This window comes from Nematocida ausubeli, assembly GCF_000738915.1.
Source record: "Nematocida ausubeli strain ERTm6 chromosome Unknown supercont2.5, whole genome shotgun sequence".
Classification (NCBI taxonomy): Eukaryota; Fungi; Microsporidia; genus Nematocida; species Nematocida ausubeli.
Genome location: NW_026515638.1, coordinates 479744 through 495965, shown reverse-complemented (window position 1 = coordinate 495965; position 16222 = coordinate 479744). Strand labels below are relative to the sequence as shown.

The following is a 16222-nucleotide window of genomic DNA, read 5'->3' as shown; positions in this document are numbered from 1 at the left end:
GAAGACAATGACCAGCACCAATCCATATTGCTGACCAGGAGAGAAGGTTTCATGCCCTCAAGGCAAGGAAAACCAACAACTATAAAGAAAATACACATGACAGCCCGCATACAAATAGCTCTAAGCCAAAAAATAAATATCTACACATGCTGCCTTATTATTAATTTATAACTAGCTAGAGAAATAATAAAATGCTGTCTCGTATATAAAAATTATTTTTATTAGCCCTTGTCTTATGATGTTACACAAAGCGGGAATCTCACTGAAACTTGATGAATGCTTTTTTGCTGAAGGCCATTTAAACTTAATCTCCTGTGTGAGTTGGATAAAGCCACTAGAATAGGTTGTAGTTTGGGTGAAGAAGGATTCTCTTATTCTCACCTTGTTCATAGAACACCCCTTCCTTGTATAGTAGCTGATCAATCAGTCCTGTTAACTTCTCCTGCATGTTAAAGTACTCCTCCTCTGTGGTAATCTCGTTCTCGTTCTCCTCAATGTATGCCTTTTGCAAGTTTTCTCTCTCTATTCCATCGCTACCTGCCTTCATTTGAACAATCTTTACCAAAGCAGATGTCATTTTCATATACTCATCAAATGAAATTGTGTAAGTTCGTTCCCCAACAACGTCTGCAACAGAAAGTTTTATGTCATCCGTTATAACATTCATTATAGATCCAGAAAGAAGCAGATATGCCTGTTCAACGCACTCTGTAGACACTTCGTTATACCCGTACACCTTTGCTACTGCCTCACTCAGCCGAATAATACTCTCTAGCTGTCTAGGGGTTGCGTTGAATGCATGTACTGAGTTGTTTTTTCTGATTTCTAAGTATTTCTCTACTATCACAGCACCTGCTTCCTTTGAAAGAATTGGCTCTCTTGTCTTTACTACGCGTATAAATGTCTTAACATCCTCCACAGAAAAGAAGCTTTCTTGCATAATGGTGCTCTTTCCATGCGCCATGTGGCTTTTAAGAATGTGGCTGGAGATAACTTGGTCATGCTCAATGCTAATGCTATCCACCAGAATAAAGAACAGATCGAATCTGGACATAATTGGAGGAGAGAGCCTTACGTTCTGCCTGAGCGTTTTCCGCATGTCATATCTTCCTTTCACAGGATTTGCTGCTGCCAAGATTTTTGTTCTTGCACTGAGCGTGGCGTGTATACCACCCTTAGCTATTGTTATAGACTGCTGCTCCATTGCCTCGTGGATTGCTACTCTGTCTCTTTCGTCCATTTTATCGAACTCATCAATGCAGCACACACCGCTGTCACTAAGCATAAGAGCGCCGGCCTCAATGCTAAACTCACCCGTGTCATCCTTTATTACACTTGCAGTTAAACCTGCTGCACTTGATCCCTTTCCTGAGGTGTACACTCCTCGCTCCACCAAAGTACTTGTTTGCTTTAGAAATTGAGACTTCGCAGTCCCTGGGTCGCCCACAAGCAGGATATTTATATCTCCACGAAGAGAAATTCCTTCAGGAGTCTTTTTAGACGTTCCTCCCACAAGCATAAGAAGAATGGCCATTTTAATATTATCATGCCCGCAGATAGAGGGAAACAGACTGCTTGCCAGCTTTGAAAGAAGGCTCGGGGCCTGCGCCATTGTTTCAACCTTCATTCTGTCCAGCTCGGATACATGGCTTTCTTTATGTTTTTTCTCTAAGAGAGTGGTAAATGGATCATTCTGCCTCTTTGATACAGAAATGCCCGAAAAAATTAGCTCGTGGTTGATGCTTTTTCCTTGTGCACTCTTTCCTCGCACTGCATCTGCCTCTGGCGCCTTAGATAGCCCTACCTTTGTAGTGTTGCTATGCCCCAGTGCATCTCGCTGGCATGCAATAGCTGTTAAGTATCCCGTTATAATCACGCAATCCCCTGGCTTTGCAATTTCCACTAGGTCATTTCTTAGAAGAACCTCAATAGTCCGGGGCATGGCCTGCGAGTCTCCCGTTTCCCCCACTGGCTCTTGAACCCTTATTCTCTGGTAGTCGCTAAACTTAGACTCATCCAGGCATAGTTTGAACTTACTTCTGTTTAGACACATTGGATTTATGCATGAAAGAGGCTGTCTGTACATTCTTTCTTGAAGAACCCCCCGCACCATGGCCTTGCACTCCAAGCACTCAAATGTCCCCTCCAGCAGCTCTGGCTTAGACTGCGAGGATCGGGTTACTATGCCTGAGAATGAAACCAGCTGTCCAAGAAGACCTGTTTTCAGATCTCTCACAGAGTAAATTACATCCAAGCCGTAAACACATGGGATAAACTCCTCCTCTCGTGTTGAAACCCCCTTTCTTTTGAACTCTGGACAATACTTTGCTGTAAGTATTTCTATGGCTTTTGAAAGATGCTTTTCTATGATGGGAAAATTTCTCTTTGCTTCTATTGCTAGTGCTTGATCGTGGTTAAACATGTCAGAATATTCTATGGGTATGGACCTTCTGTTCTCTTCGATTGCTTTTTTGATTTCCTGTATGTATTTCCTGTTTTTGTTCTCGTCTAGTGCTTCCAAAAAGTCTATGCATTTCTGTACGCAGCTTGTCTCCATGGGCTCGAAAACATTTTATTACATATTTATACTTCTGCAAAGAATTCCAAAAATAGAAGGTTTCTCTGCTTAATAAGATGCTATATTCGCAAAGGCATGCATGGGAAACACCATATATATAACAATGACCTTTTCCAGCTGCAAACGAAAACGAGAATTGTAGAAAAACTACCATTTCCTCAGAACTTTCTTTCTACTTCACAGGATTCCAAATTTTCGTCCCAAGACAAGGCCATAAGTATAGACCAAGTATACTTCTGCAAATCGAAGAGTATTCAAGGTTAATGCAAACTCAGAACAACAGCACTTGGCAAAGATATCTTTACTGTAGAAGTAAAATATCCCCCACTTAGCAAGATGGTGTGCTTATTAGAGCTATACTCGGATTCTAATGCTTCTGCTTATTAGCACGGCCTAACTCAAGTAATTTAACTATAAAATCCAAATACAGTTTAAATTCTTTATTATTCTGCGCTCTCTGTAGCTGTTTCCTCTTTGCTACATTTTCGAATTATTTTGTGCCAAGCTATAGCTTATGCACATAAATTGTATCCATATCCGACACCCCAATTGATTTAAGAGTAGTTGAGGGCACGCTAAAGTCAATTTCTCCCACTGTAGAAATAAACGCCTTGGGGTTCTTTATCCCAAAGTTTTGAATAAGAATTTTTCTAAACATATCAACTGTTGCATCTGCTTTTAGTGTATGCAGTTGCTTTTTTGTCTCATGTATTATCTTAAGTCTGATCTCTTCGCCATTTGAGCCTTCTATTTGTCTTTCCCCGCAGGTGGTGAGTGGCTTTATCTGGGCCTCTCTTAATGACACTGTCTGCATTGCCCGTATGCCATCTATTTCTACTTTTGCCTTTTCCATATTGGTTTTCTGGTCTTCTTTAATCAGATTTCTTAGCCTTTGGAGGTGCTCCTCGTATTCTTGCTTTTCCTTCCTTTCCTTTTCTTCTCTTTCCTCTCTCTTTTTAATCTCTAATTGCTTTTCTTCAGGGCTCTTTTGCTCGTGACCTACCTGCTGTGCCATTATTTTGGTTTTATAAAATTATTATATTAACTATGGGATTATGTACTGAAGTTCCCTTTGAATATTCACTTTTTAAAATGGGTCTGTAACTTTATTTATTAAATAACATATAACAGTGACATGCCCAAAAGGAGGCAGCAGCCCAGCAAGGGAATAGCAGTCTATAATAGAGTTGTTGTAAAGGGTGTTTTATTTGTGTTTTGCCGCGGATGTCTGAATGTACTATGGCTTTTTCTTGCTGTACTTGAGTTTTCTTTGGTAATTGACTCATTATGCTCTTTAAATATTCTCTTTTGATTATATATTGTTCTTTTTATTAGTGTCTGTTCCAGAGTTATTTTTCTTTATATTAGCAACCTTGTGGCCTTTTATTTGAGAGGTAGAAATCTTACCACAATAATCATGTGTATTTGTTAAGATAGAGCAGTGTTTGCTCAGCTAACCTGCTGTTTGTTAATGTTCCGGCTCAAAGGTGCTAACTGTGGCCTTTTGTTTTTATATTGATAGAACTGTCACTAATCATAAAAAAGCTAATTTGCTCTAAACACCTTTATTGCTAATGAAATATTATATTTAGAAATCCTTGCTAAATAGTATTTAAAATATTTTATTTTCATCAATGTATCTCCTATACATGAATATTATCCCTATACTGATTATGATGCTATTCGCGAACGCGCGGATAGAGATAGTGGATATAAATACTGTGCAAAATACTACACTCCAGAGAGACTCGAGCTTGGTGGTTAATCCACTTGGCCCTATTAACCCACTGCGCGGATACATCTACCACAGAAATGGATGGATGCACAACATGCGATTTTTCTCACATAATATAAAGGCCTACTTTAGTCTGGAAAAATCCTCCCAATCAACAAAAACCACAGACGTGTATAACTATACAAGAACTCCTTGTAGGGACTGCACGCATCCTTCTTCTTCTACTATAGAAAGAGATATTTATACAATCAAATACTACGAGACGATTATCAAAATGTTTCCCTCCTGTTCAGGTGAGCTATCCATTCAAACATCTAAGTCTAATTCATTTATCGAGTTTTTGAGACTTAGCAAGAGAAACGGCTCTGTTCAGTATGTCCTTGCAGCTCTTTTGCTTCTTGCAGAGCAAGTAGACATTAACATTGAAATAGATTGCAGCATTGATATGTCACTTATCATCAGAGATAAGACTGGGTCCAAAGAATACGTGAATATGCCTATGCATATGTTATATACCAATCTAAAGACATCTGAGAAAGAGAAGGTCTATTTAATTGAAGCCGTAGAAGTTATTACGTTCTTCATAGAATGCAAAGAAAATCGAGTAATAGACAAGGAGGGGATATTTGCCCAGGCAACTACTAAAGATCAGTTCAAGAAAGGGCTGTTTTTATGCAATCCTATATTTCTTATTGAGTCGTATATCTTTGAGTTTATTGAAACTTCCGAAGACTACATGCAAATTGTAGAAAAGGTGCACGAGCTTCTCTGCGACCAGCTGGAAAATGAATTGTCTGAGAATACCCTTGCCACAGCCAATGCAGTATTCAAAAAGTGCTTTTCCAGTGTTGCTACGCTTGATAAAGATGCTGCATGCCTTGAGGGCTTCTATAAATTCATGCATTTTTTGGATGATAATCGGAAATTTCCCTTCTACCATGACATTGAAAAGCCCACATATACACGAGTACCGCAATACGACCGAAGTCAAAAAAAATTTGTGGAGAATCAGCTACTGTACTACAGCAACTATACAGAAACAGCTCTTCTTGGGCTATTCTGCTGCCTTGCATATGATTTAGGCACAAACCAATATACAACGAAACACATAGAAAAAGCATCTGTGGATTTACAAGACTTCTTCTCTAGGTATAGTATTCCTTTTGCTGCTACTACATACCCCATTCATGAAGCCTGGTGCAAAGTTGTGGCGTGTCTAGACAATAACAGAATAATATACATGAAGGATAAGAACAAGATCAAAAGTGGGCTGATCAATATTCTCCGAGTTATTTCAGAAGTTACAGGACGATATAAAGACATTGAGAAAAAGATTCAATCTTTGGAGAAGATAAGCTATAATGTCAAACTAACTAGCAAAAATATCGATGCCATAACCAAAATTGTATCTGATGTTATTCTATGTCTTTCAAAGAACCAATCAATAGAAATTGCAGTGAAAGATCTTTCTACAGCACAATGCTCTAGCGGTAGGTATGAAATCTTTGGAACTATTGAGCTCAAGTATGCCTTCAAATCAGCATTTAATGTGATCTCTATTGATATAACCCAAGCAAACGCCAATATGCTAATTTCGTATATACTAGGGGATATGCCTGTAAATATTGCGAACAAACAGCTTGAATTACACGAACAATACAAATCTGCAAATAATTTTATAGCCTATGCAATTTCAAACTGCATAACGAACGAAACCGCATGCATCAATATGAAGGAACGATATATACAGGTATATCTAAAAAACGCTCTCACAGATATACTCTACCGGGCGCATAATGACACAAAAAAAAAGCTCTACCAAGTTATGCTATTGGCAAAAATAGACAGCATAGAGCAAAAGGGAATGTATGTGTTTGAAACTATGCTCTATTTTATTGGGCATAATCTGACTGCGTCCCATGATAGTGTGCGATTCACATCAAACCTCCTTGCAAGTGCTCCGCTTAATAGACTATCTGCGCGAGAAAGTATGATGACTATTTTTTCAATTATAGAGAACTATCCCAAGCTCTATCCAAATATTGACTATACGATCACATCGCATAACATAGATGAAATTGATTACAATTCTCTATACGATATATTTTACTATAGAATGGCACATGTTTCAGATGAAACTAGATATAACTGTCTTAAATTGTATATTCAGCTACCTGAATCTGCCGATTTCTATGCGAACATTCTAAACGATATTATGGCAGGGTGCACATTATTTAATCTGATCTGTGAGTTAAAGGGCTTAGAAGGCATTGAAGAGATTCATAAGTTGCTGGAGCTCCACTGGAAGAACAAAAATCCGTCAGTGTACGAGTTTGTGAATATAGTGTGGCTTTACCTCTCCTGCACGCAAAAAGAGGGAACAGAAGAGATGATAAAGCTTATACTTGGATATGTTAATCCGAACAGCATTGATTCTACCATCAGAAATTTCTTGTGCAATCAAAGAAGTTCTCTAATTGCAAAAGCCCTTATTTCTATGAAAGACTGTCTTGACATGAATGCAAGCAAAGAGGATATAAACCGCATTAATGCTTTAATAAGTATTTTGCAGGAATAGTATGTATCATATGCTTCATTTACTAGCCGTGCCTAAAGAAGTCAATAATCTAGACAGATCATAAAATATCTTTATATTTAGGATATAACCCGAAATATGCAGAATAATATTAGATAGACTTATCTGTCTCCAGTGCCTTTTGTGTCTTCTTTAGACCACCACAATGGTCTATTTTGTATAATCACAGTTGCTTTAATAGTACTTGATTTTATAATCTCTGAAAAGAGAAGGATAAAGATATGAATATCGATGCTTCTGCTTTAGTTACTCTTTACATTAACGCATTTCAGTTATTTGATTAATTTATACTGCTTTTTACAGTGCATATTGCGACTTGTTGTGGAATTAGGCGACTTATTGTTTTCCAACTCTTTATTCATAAGCCTATAGCCATTTGTTTAAATTCTAAACTATTTATGGGATGAAAACATTTGAAGATGGCTCTATAGGCACTATTTTCTATATGCAAAAAACTGCATAAATATTATTAACTCTAAGCCAAGCTTGCAAAAAATAAGCTTTAGCATTACACTATTTATAAGTAGAAAATATCTTGAATAAAGAGAATTTGAACTTTCTTTAACTTACTATTTTTAGTTTTCACACTTCAACTACTAGAGTTCTTCTCAGCCCAATGCACACTTATTAGCAACTAGTACAGTACATGTAAGTGCTATACACCTATGTAACCACATAGCTATTCGCAAACAGCGCTTGCTTGGTCATTGCTTACCAAAAGAAACATTTTATTCCCACTACTACTCCAAGGAAAATTAGCAGCACAGTAAAAGAGTTTAAGATAAAAAGCCATTCGAGGCTTGCGGACAAGGAATATTAGTTGAGCACACAAAGGACGGACACAGTACAGCAAGACAGCAGGCAGATCGGGAGCGGCTGTTTATTAATAATAGTGTGTACCGGCCATGTACGGGCGCCATGTACTGCCTGCACACAGCACATCTTCGCTCGCTGCATACACATGCAGTGGTTAGCTGCTGCATATGCAGGGAGAGCGGCGTCTTGCGACTGGCCTGAGAACCCAGCGGCCCGCGCATGCTGCTGTTTGCCGGAGCGCTGCAGACAGCACGGCAGGCCATCGCGCGCGCGGCGCAGAGGAGAGGGCCAGTCGGTGCTGAGGACAGGAGCAGGGAAGTCCAGTGCACGCATAGTTCAGTGCCACTTCGGCTTAGACAACGCAGCGGCTCTAAATATTAAATGTACAAGCATCAAGGTAAAAAGAACATGCGCGGAATTTCCTAATGACAAAGTTGGCATCCAAGCTACTCCATATGGCCATATAGGCTACCCCGAAGGGAATGATAATAGTGGACGACCCACCGGCAGGGTTAGTGCCGGCTTGCTCCTGCCACCTCCTAGCCAGCCCTCTTCTCTGCACTGCGCCGTGAGACAGATGCAGCTCTCCTGGTGTTCTGAAATGCAGAGTGCGTGGCCCTTAAATACCCCCAAAAAATGATCAAATTTGGAAATATGTGCATTGGGCCCTTCTAAGTGCACTCTAGACCGCGTTCTGCTGTTTGTTTACTTAATTGCGGTCTGTTGCCCGGTCTATGTGCAAATTACGCACCTCAGAGGACCATATGACGAAAAATTAATATAGTGGGAGAGTGTGTACAAGGCATGTGCAGCAGGCATTGGAGAAAGACCTGCTGATGTAGGGAGGTGTGTGCAGATGGGTAGGTGAGGTAGACAGCTGGTGTCTTGAAACTTGCATAGCATGCTTGAGGAATGCACTCTTGTCTACTTCTGATGTGTCTCTATCAGCATACATATTGCATATGTGTAGTCTGTGTATAGTATGTATATACGTGTATGTATATCATGTGTGGTATGTGTGTATAGTTCTGTGCTGGTGTGCGCATAGGTTTTCATGTCTGGACAGAGCCTTTTTGTTCTTTATGTGGCTGGCGTGTGATGCGGAGTTTGTTCAGCTTTCTACATTGTGCTGAGTGTTTGCTGAGAGTGGTTCTTCAAAAAGTGCAGTTTTCTGATTTTCGTGTGTCTTTATCTTTTTTTTAGAAGAAACAAACCCTTCTGAACAATGACGGTAGTGCGAATATTGTAGAGTTTATTTTTGCAAAGATGTAGAAGAAAGGATAATAAGAACACATAGACAGAAGAATGGAGACATTGTACAGAAGAGGCAGATTAGAGATAGAGAGTACAGGATAAATATAGAAAGCATGCGCATATGCAGTTTAATGAATAGACAATGCGCATGAAGATTATAGTGCATGGTTGGATATTATTGAATAAACTAACACATAAATAAATTATTCTATACATGCAAAGAAACTAATATTTATTCTGAACTGTTTATTGGGATAGCCCATCTTATGCTATACACAAGGCTCTTGGGAAATAAAACTCTAAAAGAAATTTAAACTAAGCTAAAAACAGTCTAGCAGAACTTTTTATTGTGGATATGCTAGTGCACATAGAAAGCTTAATAATATAAAAATATAACTGCACATGCAAAAAAGCACACTAATTTCACTAAAACAACCAACTTAATCCTAAAAATAGAGACTAAGAATGCACTATCACTAGAAGGCTTTCTTTAACAAGCTTTTGTGATAACTCATGTTCATAATCGATAGATCACCTTTATTTGACCTATAATAGTAGAAGGTTTTCAGCTTAGAACAATTAAACATTCTAGGCATATATATTATGAATATGGTATTAGCATTCCCTAAAAGAGACAGCACCCGCATGAAAATAGTCTAGAAGAAAGTGAGTTCAGGCTAAGATGCTTTTATTCTTTTATTCTTGCTGCTGCCAGGCAATTATATTAGTGCCCATCATTATATTTCGGTTTGGCTGTATCGTTTATAAACATATATTAAATTAATTTATAATTTTGGGTTCCTAGAATTTTCCCATTTACTAGTGTCTGAATACCTCTTGTATAAATTATAGAAATTTTACCACAAATATATTCCAAAGATAGTAATGCCAAACACAGAAAGAATACATACAGTGGACGCTAATAATACCCATCCATTGCTAGAGTTTAAAGTATTCTTCCTTTGTGCCTTTTTTTTATTACTGTGCCAGATGTTTTTCTTTTCATAAGAGGCAGAGACTTTCTTTGGAGTTCTAATTGGTGCTGAGGAAACCAAAGCTTCATCATTTATATGCATATTACATTGGTTCTTCACTTTTTCTGCGTTAATTTTCATATGTTCTTCGTCTTGTAGTGGGGCCGGGCTTATAGGACATTCCGTGAATTTCACTCTATTGTATATCTTTTCAATCTGGTCTATTACCATTTGGTTATTTTCAGATACCGCCAACCCACTATCTGAATTATTTAGCCTTGTTACCAAATAGTGGAAGGACTTAACTTCACTTATTGCGATTGAGATGCTAACTGATGTGCATTTCCCAGGCTGAAGAAATATTATGTCCCTTTCCTCATACAGGGTTCTGTCTAACAGTATGTTTATTCTTAGCTCTGAGAGACCTACCGGCATGCTTGTCTTGTGGTCCAGAGGAGATCCTATAATGAAAGAGCTTAAGAAGTTAACAACACTGTCAGAGAGCCTTTTGGGGGTGAAAAATCTAATAAATGAATTGCTAAACCATATTACTAACGTAACTATATAGCTTCTAAACACTCTTTCCATATGCATTCCTGCATAGAACATCTCTAGTATGGCGCAGTCTTTGGTGAACTGTGTGTAGCTGCTCGTTTTCTGCGCAGTTTTAAAATTCTTATACTCTTCTATGCTCATCTGCAAGACATTTGGACACTCTTTCTGCATCTGCATTTCTTCTAAGTACTGCTTCAACATATTAATCTGTGGATATGCTGTGTATACATGTGTATACCTATACAGATCTATTGTATTCGAGTAGTGGCACTTTGGTAAACATGCAGAGTCAATTATGTACAGCTTGTCTATTCCCAAAATATACTTGGGAACAAGCAGAGTATAGATGTCTCTCTGCATGTTTAGTAGCAGCTTATATGTTCTAATATAGGCAACTGCTGTTGTGTGCCTGTTTTTAAGCTGACAAATAAGATCCTCCATACTGTCGGAGGAATATTTTGGTAAAGGATGCCCCAATGCAACTCTTTCTTCAGTTGTTAAGCTTGAGAGATCAATGTACTCACTTATATTAAAAAGATTTATCTCAGCATAGTCCGGCATGAACACTTTCTTTGGTTGGCACACTTTTATAATATTTTGCACTTCCTGCATTAAACACATAGAAATTCTTTCAATTCCCATAGTTCGGTCTACAACGTTTTTGTAGATATATGCCAGAGAAATAAGATAATGCGGCTTCATTTCTGTCTCTATAATTGAGTCGATCACGTATATGGAATGGATTCCAAAGCATCCTGCCCATTTTTCATAGAGGATAGCACACAGAGCAGTGAAGAGATTCCCAACCAGAATATTGTGGTATGTTAGCACAATGCCAAGAAAGTCTGTGTCCTCTGCACAGTTCGTGTCTGTCTTGATTAGAGGTATATACTTTCCATCCATACTCTGACTGTCATACGGAAAGATGTTTTCTTCACTTGCTTTCTTCTGCTCATTCATAATTAGCGGAAGATGCTTTGAATCTGTATAAGTATCAGCAAATGTGCGGTGTCCCACCAGTTTTATTATCTGCAATATACTTGGTGCACAATCTATGCTGTTTTTATGCAGCTTTCTAAGAACATGCTCAACAGTTAGCGGTGTGTAAAATCCAAATTCATCGTTCTTGCAGACGTTTTCAAGCTCTGTAACCATGCTCTGTGTGTATATTTTTCTGTGTTCTGTAAACATACTCTCCACGTTATACTGGGATGTGTCTATCACTTTATTGAGTCTCTCCAAGCTGCGGTCTAAATGAGCCCATATGTCCTTTATTAATTGTGGCATTTTCTCTCTAACAAAGCAGCTGTGCACAAAACTATCCCAGCATTCTTTGCCCCAAGGCACTTGGTTGTGGGGCTTTAAATATTTCTCTTCTAACACATCTATCTTTGAGCTGAGTGGTTCGCTCCAACTGGATATTGCCTTGTAAATGTATGATGAATACGCATCTGCATTTAATGAGTCTGTACTCTCACTCTTCAGCATAGAAAAGATGTAAGAACGGCATATTACATTGTTATATATTTCTGCATTTGCAAACAGCTCATTGTGGAAAAGAAGTATCTTATGAAAATTAATGGGAAAGTACTCCCATATGTAAGTGGATGCCTCGCTATACAGCATGTAAAAAAGAGCAAAGAGCTCTTTATCTATAAAAAGCGATGCCCACTGCTCTTCTCTATTTTTTCCTGGATATAGCCACTCTAATCCTCGTATTGTGTCTAGTCTGAGTGCTTTTACATTCACTATTCTTTGGCAGCACTCGTTGTATAGGTCTATTAGCTCTCTTTCCTCCAAAGAAAACCTATTCAGTAAATGGATTGAGATGCAGCTATAGTAGTAATTCTCGTAGAGTAGATCGCGATCTGTTAGTAGCTCTTCCATAAATCCCTCTATCCAATCCTGGTGTGTACAGTCACTGCATGTACCGGTCAGCATGGCCAAATGTTTCTTCAGATATATACATAGCCTCTCCTTCTTCTTAGTGACACCAGCATCTCTCACCATATACCTATGTATCTCGCCAAATATTTCTAGATATTTATCTGTTGTGGTTTTTAGCCAGACAACTCCATTAAACACAGATATTCCATGCACCAGTCTATTTCGATACCGGTTCAATATTGTATGCACAATGTGAATTCTTTTTTTGTACTCATCCAGATGGTACAGCGCCTCTTCTATTGGAATTGTGAGAAGGCTGCACCACTCTATGGAAACTGAGGTACTTTTCAGTACTTTGATGTCTTTTTCTATTTCATCTGGATCCACTAGGGGTATGGCTGTAGGAAAGATGTACTGTGAGAATGCAATCAATATAAGAGCTATGATTCTTCTTGTCTCCATTGAGTTTAATCGTATATGCTCTCTTTCTCTTTTATGTGGGATTAATCAGTTTGATTCTTCCAATTTTCTTAAAGAATTAAATTTGCAAAGTCTTTGTATGGTGGGTGAGACAGCTAAAAAGTTAGACTTTAATATTTTATAAATACAAAAATAGCCTTAAAAAATATGTCTTGCTAAGGAAAAAGCAAAGGTATCCCATTAAAAAGAAAATAAATAAATAAGAAAATAACGAATAGATAGCACATGCCAAGATTAGCTGCTGATATTCCAGATATCAAAAGCATAAATCACATTCATAAAGGAATATATTGGCAAATATAGAGTAATATTATTTATTAAATGGTTCGTTATATGCTATGTCTAACATTTGATGGGATATATATTATTGGTTTCGGGTTATATTCCCATAAACAGCGTACAGGTTGTTTAACTATCCTCTAAAAGGAATTACTAGAACAATTACCCAATTTGTTTAGGCCAGTTCAAGAAGGAGCAAGTATTTCAATTAAAAATATTTAAATAAATTGAGTTTTAAATAAAGACAGCGTTTATAAATGACACCTTTTGTAAAATCATCTGAGTACACTCTTACATCTTGAAAACAACGCATATTTTATCATGCTGACGCATAGTGAACACTTAGCATTATGCCGTTGGGATTCCTATTAGAACCATCTTATTTAGAAATTCGGTGAAAGATATTTAGAGAAAGCACCTTTTCATAGTTAACTTACAATATATATTCCATAGACACGCTATTATTTGAATCTTTATTACTTCGGGTTATATAAAGCTCGGGCAATTTGCATTCGCATATAAGGAGGCGCATAAATAAGCCCAGAGCACGCTACATGCGTGCTTTAGTTGTTAGCTAGTCCGAAAGAAGGGATTAGTATGTGATTATATTTGGCATATTCTGCCATAGAAGATACGTCTCTTTTTCTCTTACTTCTAAAGTACAATACATTTTATTCATGCATGGCATGCTAGTAATTTAAATAGAAAAATTTACTTAAAGAAGAATATAGAAACGCAATACACTATAAACAAAAAATCTTTGGCACATAAATACTATACGCCATCTAAGTTTCATATGTTCATTTTTATCTGGAAATACGAGGAAAATTCTAGAAATCTTTGGGCATAAACACAACAATATTGAATCTCACTGGCTTTCTGCACAAAATAATACTTGGATTGCGCTTTAGAGATGAATATATGCATTTCTGTGGTATACTCAGAGATTTCTACTAGGAGAGTGCAGCTTTTACAAAGAAATAAATCATTTTTCTTATTAGCTAAAAGGCAAAAAAACAAAGACAGCTGGAAAAAACCGGAAAATTCCAGAAATATAAAACTATAAAAAAATAAAACTTTTTATAGTCCATGGCGAAAGCAAAAGAATACGCAATAGGAATTGATCTAGGAACAACTAACTCATGCATGTCAGTTATGCAAAACGGAAAACCAGAAATAATCATCAACAAGTCTGGAGGAAGAACCACTCCCTCTATTGTTGCATTCACCGAGAATGAATTATTAATTGGAGAAACCGCTGCAAATAATGCAAGAAACGACCCAGTGAACACCATCTATGACGCAAAAAGACTTATTGGTCTGACATACGACGATGAAAACGTACAGAAGGACATTAAGCACTGGCCATTCAGCGTGGTAAAGGGCCCAGCAAACAAGCCAATGATTGAGGTAACCAAGGGAGGACAGCAGGTTAAGTACTACCCAGAGCAGATCAGCTCTATGGTGCTTAAGTACCTAAAGGACTGCGCAGAGGAGTACCTTGGTGCACCAGTAAACAAGGCTGTAGTAACCGTCCCAGCATACTTCAAGAACAACCAGAGAGAGCTTACCAAGGAGGCAGGTACCATGGCAGGACTTGAGGTGCTCAGAATCATCAACGAGCCAACTGCCGCCGCAGTTGCATACGGTATGGACCAGGCATCTGGAGACAGCGAAAAGAAGATTCTTGTTTTCGACTTTGGAGGTGGTACATTCGATGTGTCCATTCTCGCAGTTGAGAAGGGATTCTTTGAAGTCAAGGCCACAGGAGGAGACACCCACTTGGGAGGATCCGACTTAGACCACACTCTTGCCAAGCAGATTGCAGAGACCTTTGCCAAGGAGAACAACATGGACGTTTCAGGACTCACTGCAAGATCTCTTGCCAGATTAAGAGCCCAGATTGAAAACGCAAAGAGAACACTTTCTTCCTCTCTGTCTGTCCAGATCATTGTAGACTCATTCCACAAGGGATTAGACCTGTGCTACACCCTTACAAGAGCAAAGTTCGAGGTACTCTGCAAGGTCTTCTTTGACAAGCTTATCCCATGCGTTGAGAAGACTCTTGGAGATGCCAAGCTTTCAAAGAACAACATTGACGAAATCATTTTGGTTGGAGGATCCACAAGAATCCCAAAGGTCCAGAAGATGCTTTCTGACTTCTTCAACGGAAAGGCACTTAACAAGAGTGTCCACCCAGATGAAGCTGTAGCACAGGGTGCAGCCATCCAGGCCGCAGTTCTGAACGGAGAAGCACTTGAGGGCGACAACGACCTTCTTCTTCTTGATGTCATTCCACTGTCCATTGGTATTGAGACCGCTGGAGGAGTTTTCACTCCAATTGTTCCAAAGAACACCACAATCCCAACCACCAAGACACAGACATTCAGTACCTACTCAGACAACCAGACCGCAGTGTCCATTGTGATCTTCGAAGGAGAGAGAGCTATGGTTGCAGACAACCACAAGCTTGGAGAGTTCCATCTGAACGGAATCCCACCCGCACCAAGAGGAGAGCCAAAGATTGTTGTGAAGTGCAGCATTGACTCCAACGGTATTCTTTCAGTAACAGCAAGCGAGTCTTCTTCCGGAAGCGAGCAGGAAATCACCATAACCAAGGACAAGACTGTCAGCAGCCCAGAGGAGATCAAGAGAATGCAGGAGGAGGCTGTTAAGTTCCAGGAGCAGGATGAGAAGAACAAGGTTATTATTGCAGCATACACCGAGCTAGACAGCTACCTTTACACAGTCAAAGAGCTTTTCAAGAAGCTTGACGCATCTGTCCAGACCGAGGCAAACGCTAAGCTTGCAGAGGGAGAAGCATGGCTCAAGGCAGTGCCATCTGCACTCAGCAGAACTGCAGAAGAGTATGCAGAGAAGAAGAAGGCACTTGAGGCAGCCTTTGCCCCATACATGTCTAAACTTCAGGGAGGAAATGCAGGAGCTAACTCTGGCGAGCCAATCATTGAAGAGGCAAAATAAACCATCTATTATTTAGATTAATAAATGCCTGAAGGTTTATGTATTTTTATTTAGCTAGCACTAATTTTTAGTTTTTATCTTAGAGC

General features: G+C 38.8%; 5 protein-coding genes across 5 annotated transcripts; 2 read left to right on the top strand and 3 right to left on the bottom strand.

Moving 5' to 3' along the window:
• Positions 1–334: 334 nt before the first annotated feature.
• Positions 335–2557, bottom strand: NESG_02253 (uncharacterized protein; the record flags this gene model as incomplete). Its single annotated transcript, XM_053049862.1, has 1 exon — positions 335–2557. The coding sequence occupies one exon, from the start codon at positions 2555–2557 to the stop codon at positions 335–337; it is 2223 nt and encodes a 740-aa protein (XP_052904033.1).
• A 526-nt stretch (positions 2558–3083) lies between these two features.
• NESG_02252 (uncharacterized protein) lies at positions 3084–3593 on the bottom strand (the record flags this gene model as incomplete). The annotated part of the gene is made up of 1 exon (XM_053049861.1): positions 3084–3593. One exon carries the CDS (start codon positions 3591–3593, stop codon positions 3084–3086), a length of 510 nt encoding a protein of 169 aa, XP_052904032.1.
• A 619-nt stretch (positions 3594–4212) lies between these two features.
• On the top strand, positions 4213–6891 carry NESG_02251 (uncharacterized protein; the record flags this gene model as incomplete). The annotated part of the gene is made up of 1 exon (XM_053049860.1): positions 4213–6891. One exon carries the CDS (start codon positions 4213–4215, stop codon positions 6889–6891), a length of 2679 nt encoding a protein of 892 aa, XP_052904031.1.
• Positions 6892–9836: 2945 nt separating this feature from the next.
• NESG_02250 (uncharacterized protein) lies at positions 9837–12857 on the bottom strand (the record flags this gene model as incomplete). Its single annotated transcript, XM_053049859.1, has 1 exon — positions 9837–12857. One exon carries the CDS (start codon positions 12855–12857, stop codon positions 9837–9839), a length of 3021 nt encoding a protein of 1006 aa, XP_052904030.1.
• A 1386-nt stretch (positions 12858–14243) lies between these two features.
• NESG_02249 (uncharacterized protein) lies at positions 14244–16136 on the top strand (the record flags this gene model as incomplete). The annotated part of the gene is made up of 1 exon (XM_053049858.1): positions 14244–16136. The coding sequence occupies one exon, from the start codon at positions 14244–14246 to the stop codon at positions 16134–16136; it is 1893 nt and encodes a 630-aa protein (XP_052904029.1).
• Between the last annotated feature and the right edge of the window lie 86 nt (positions 16137–16222).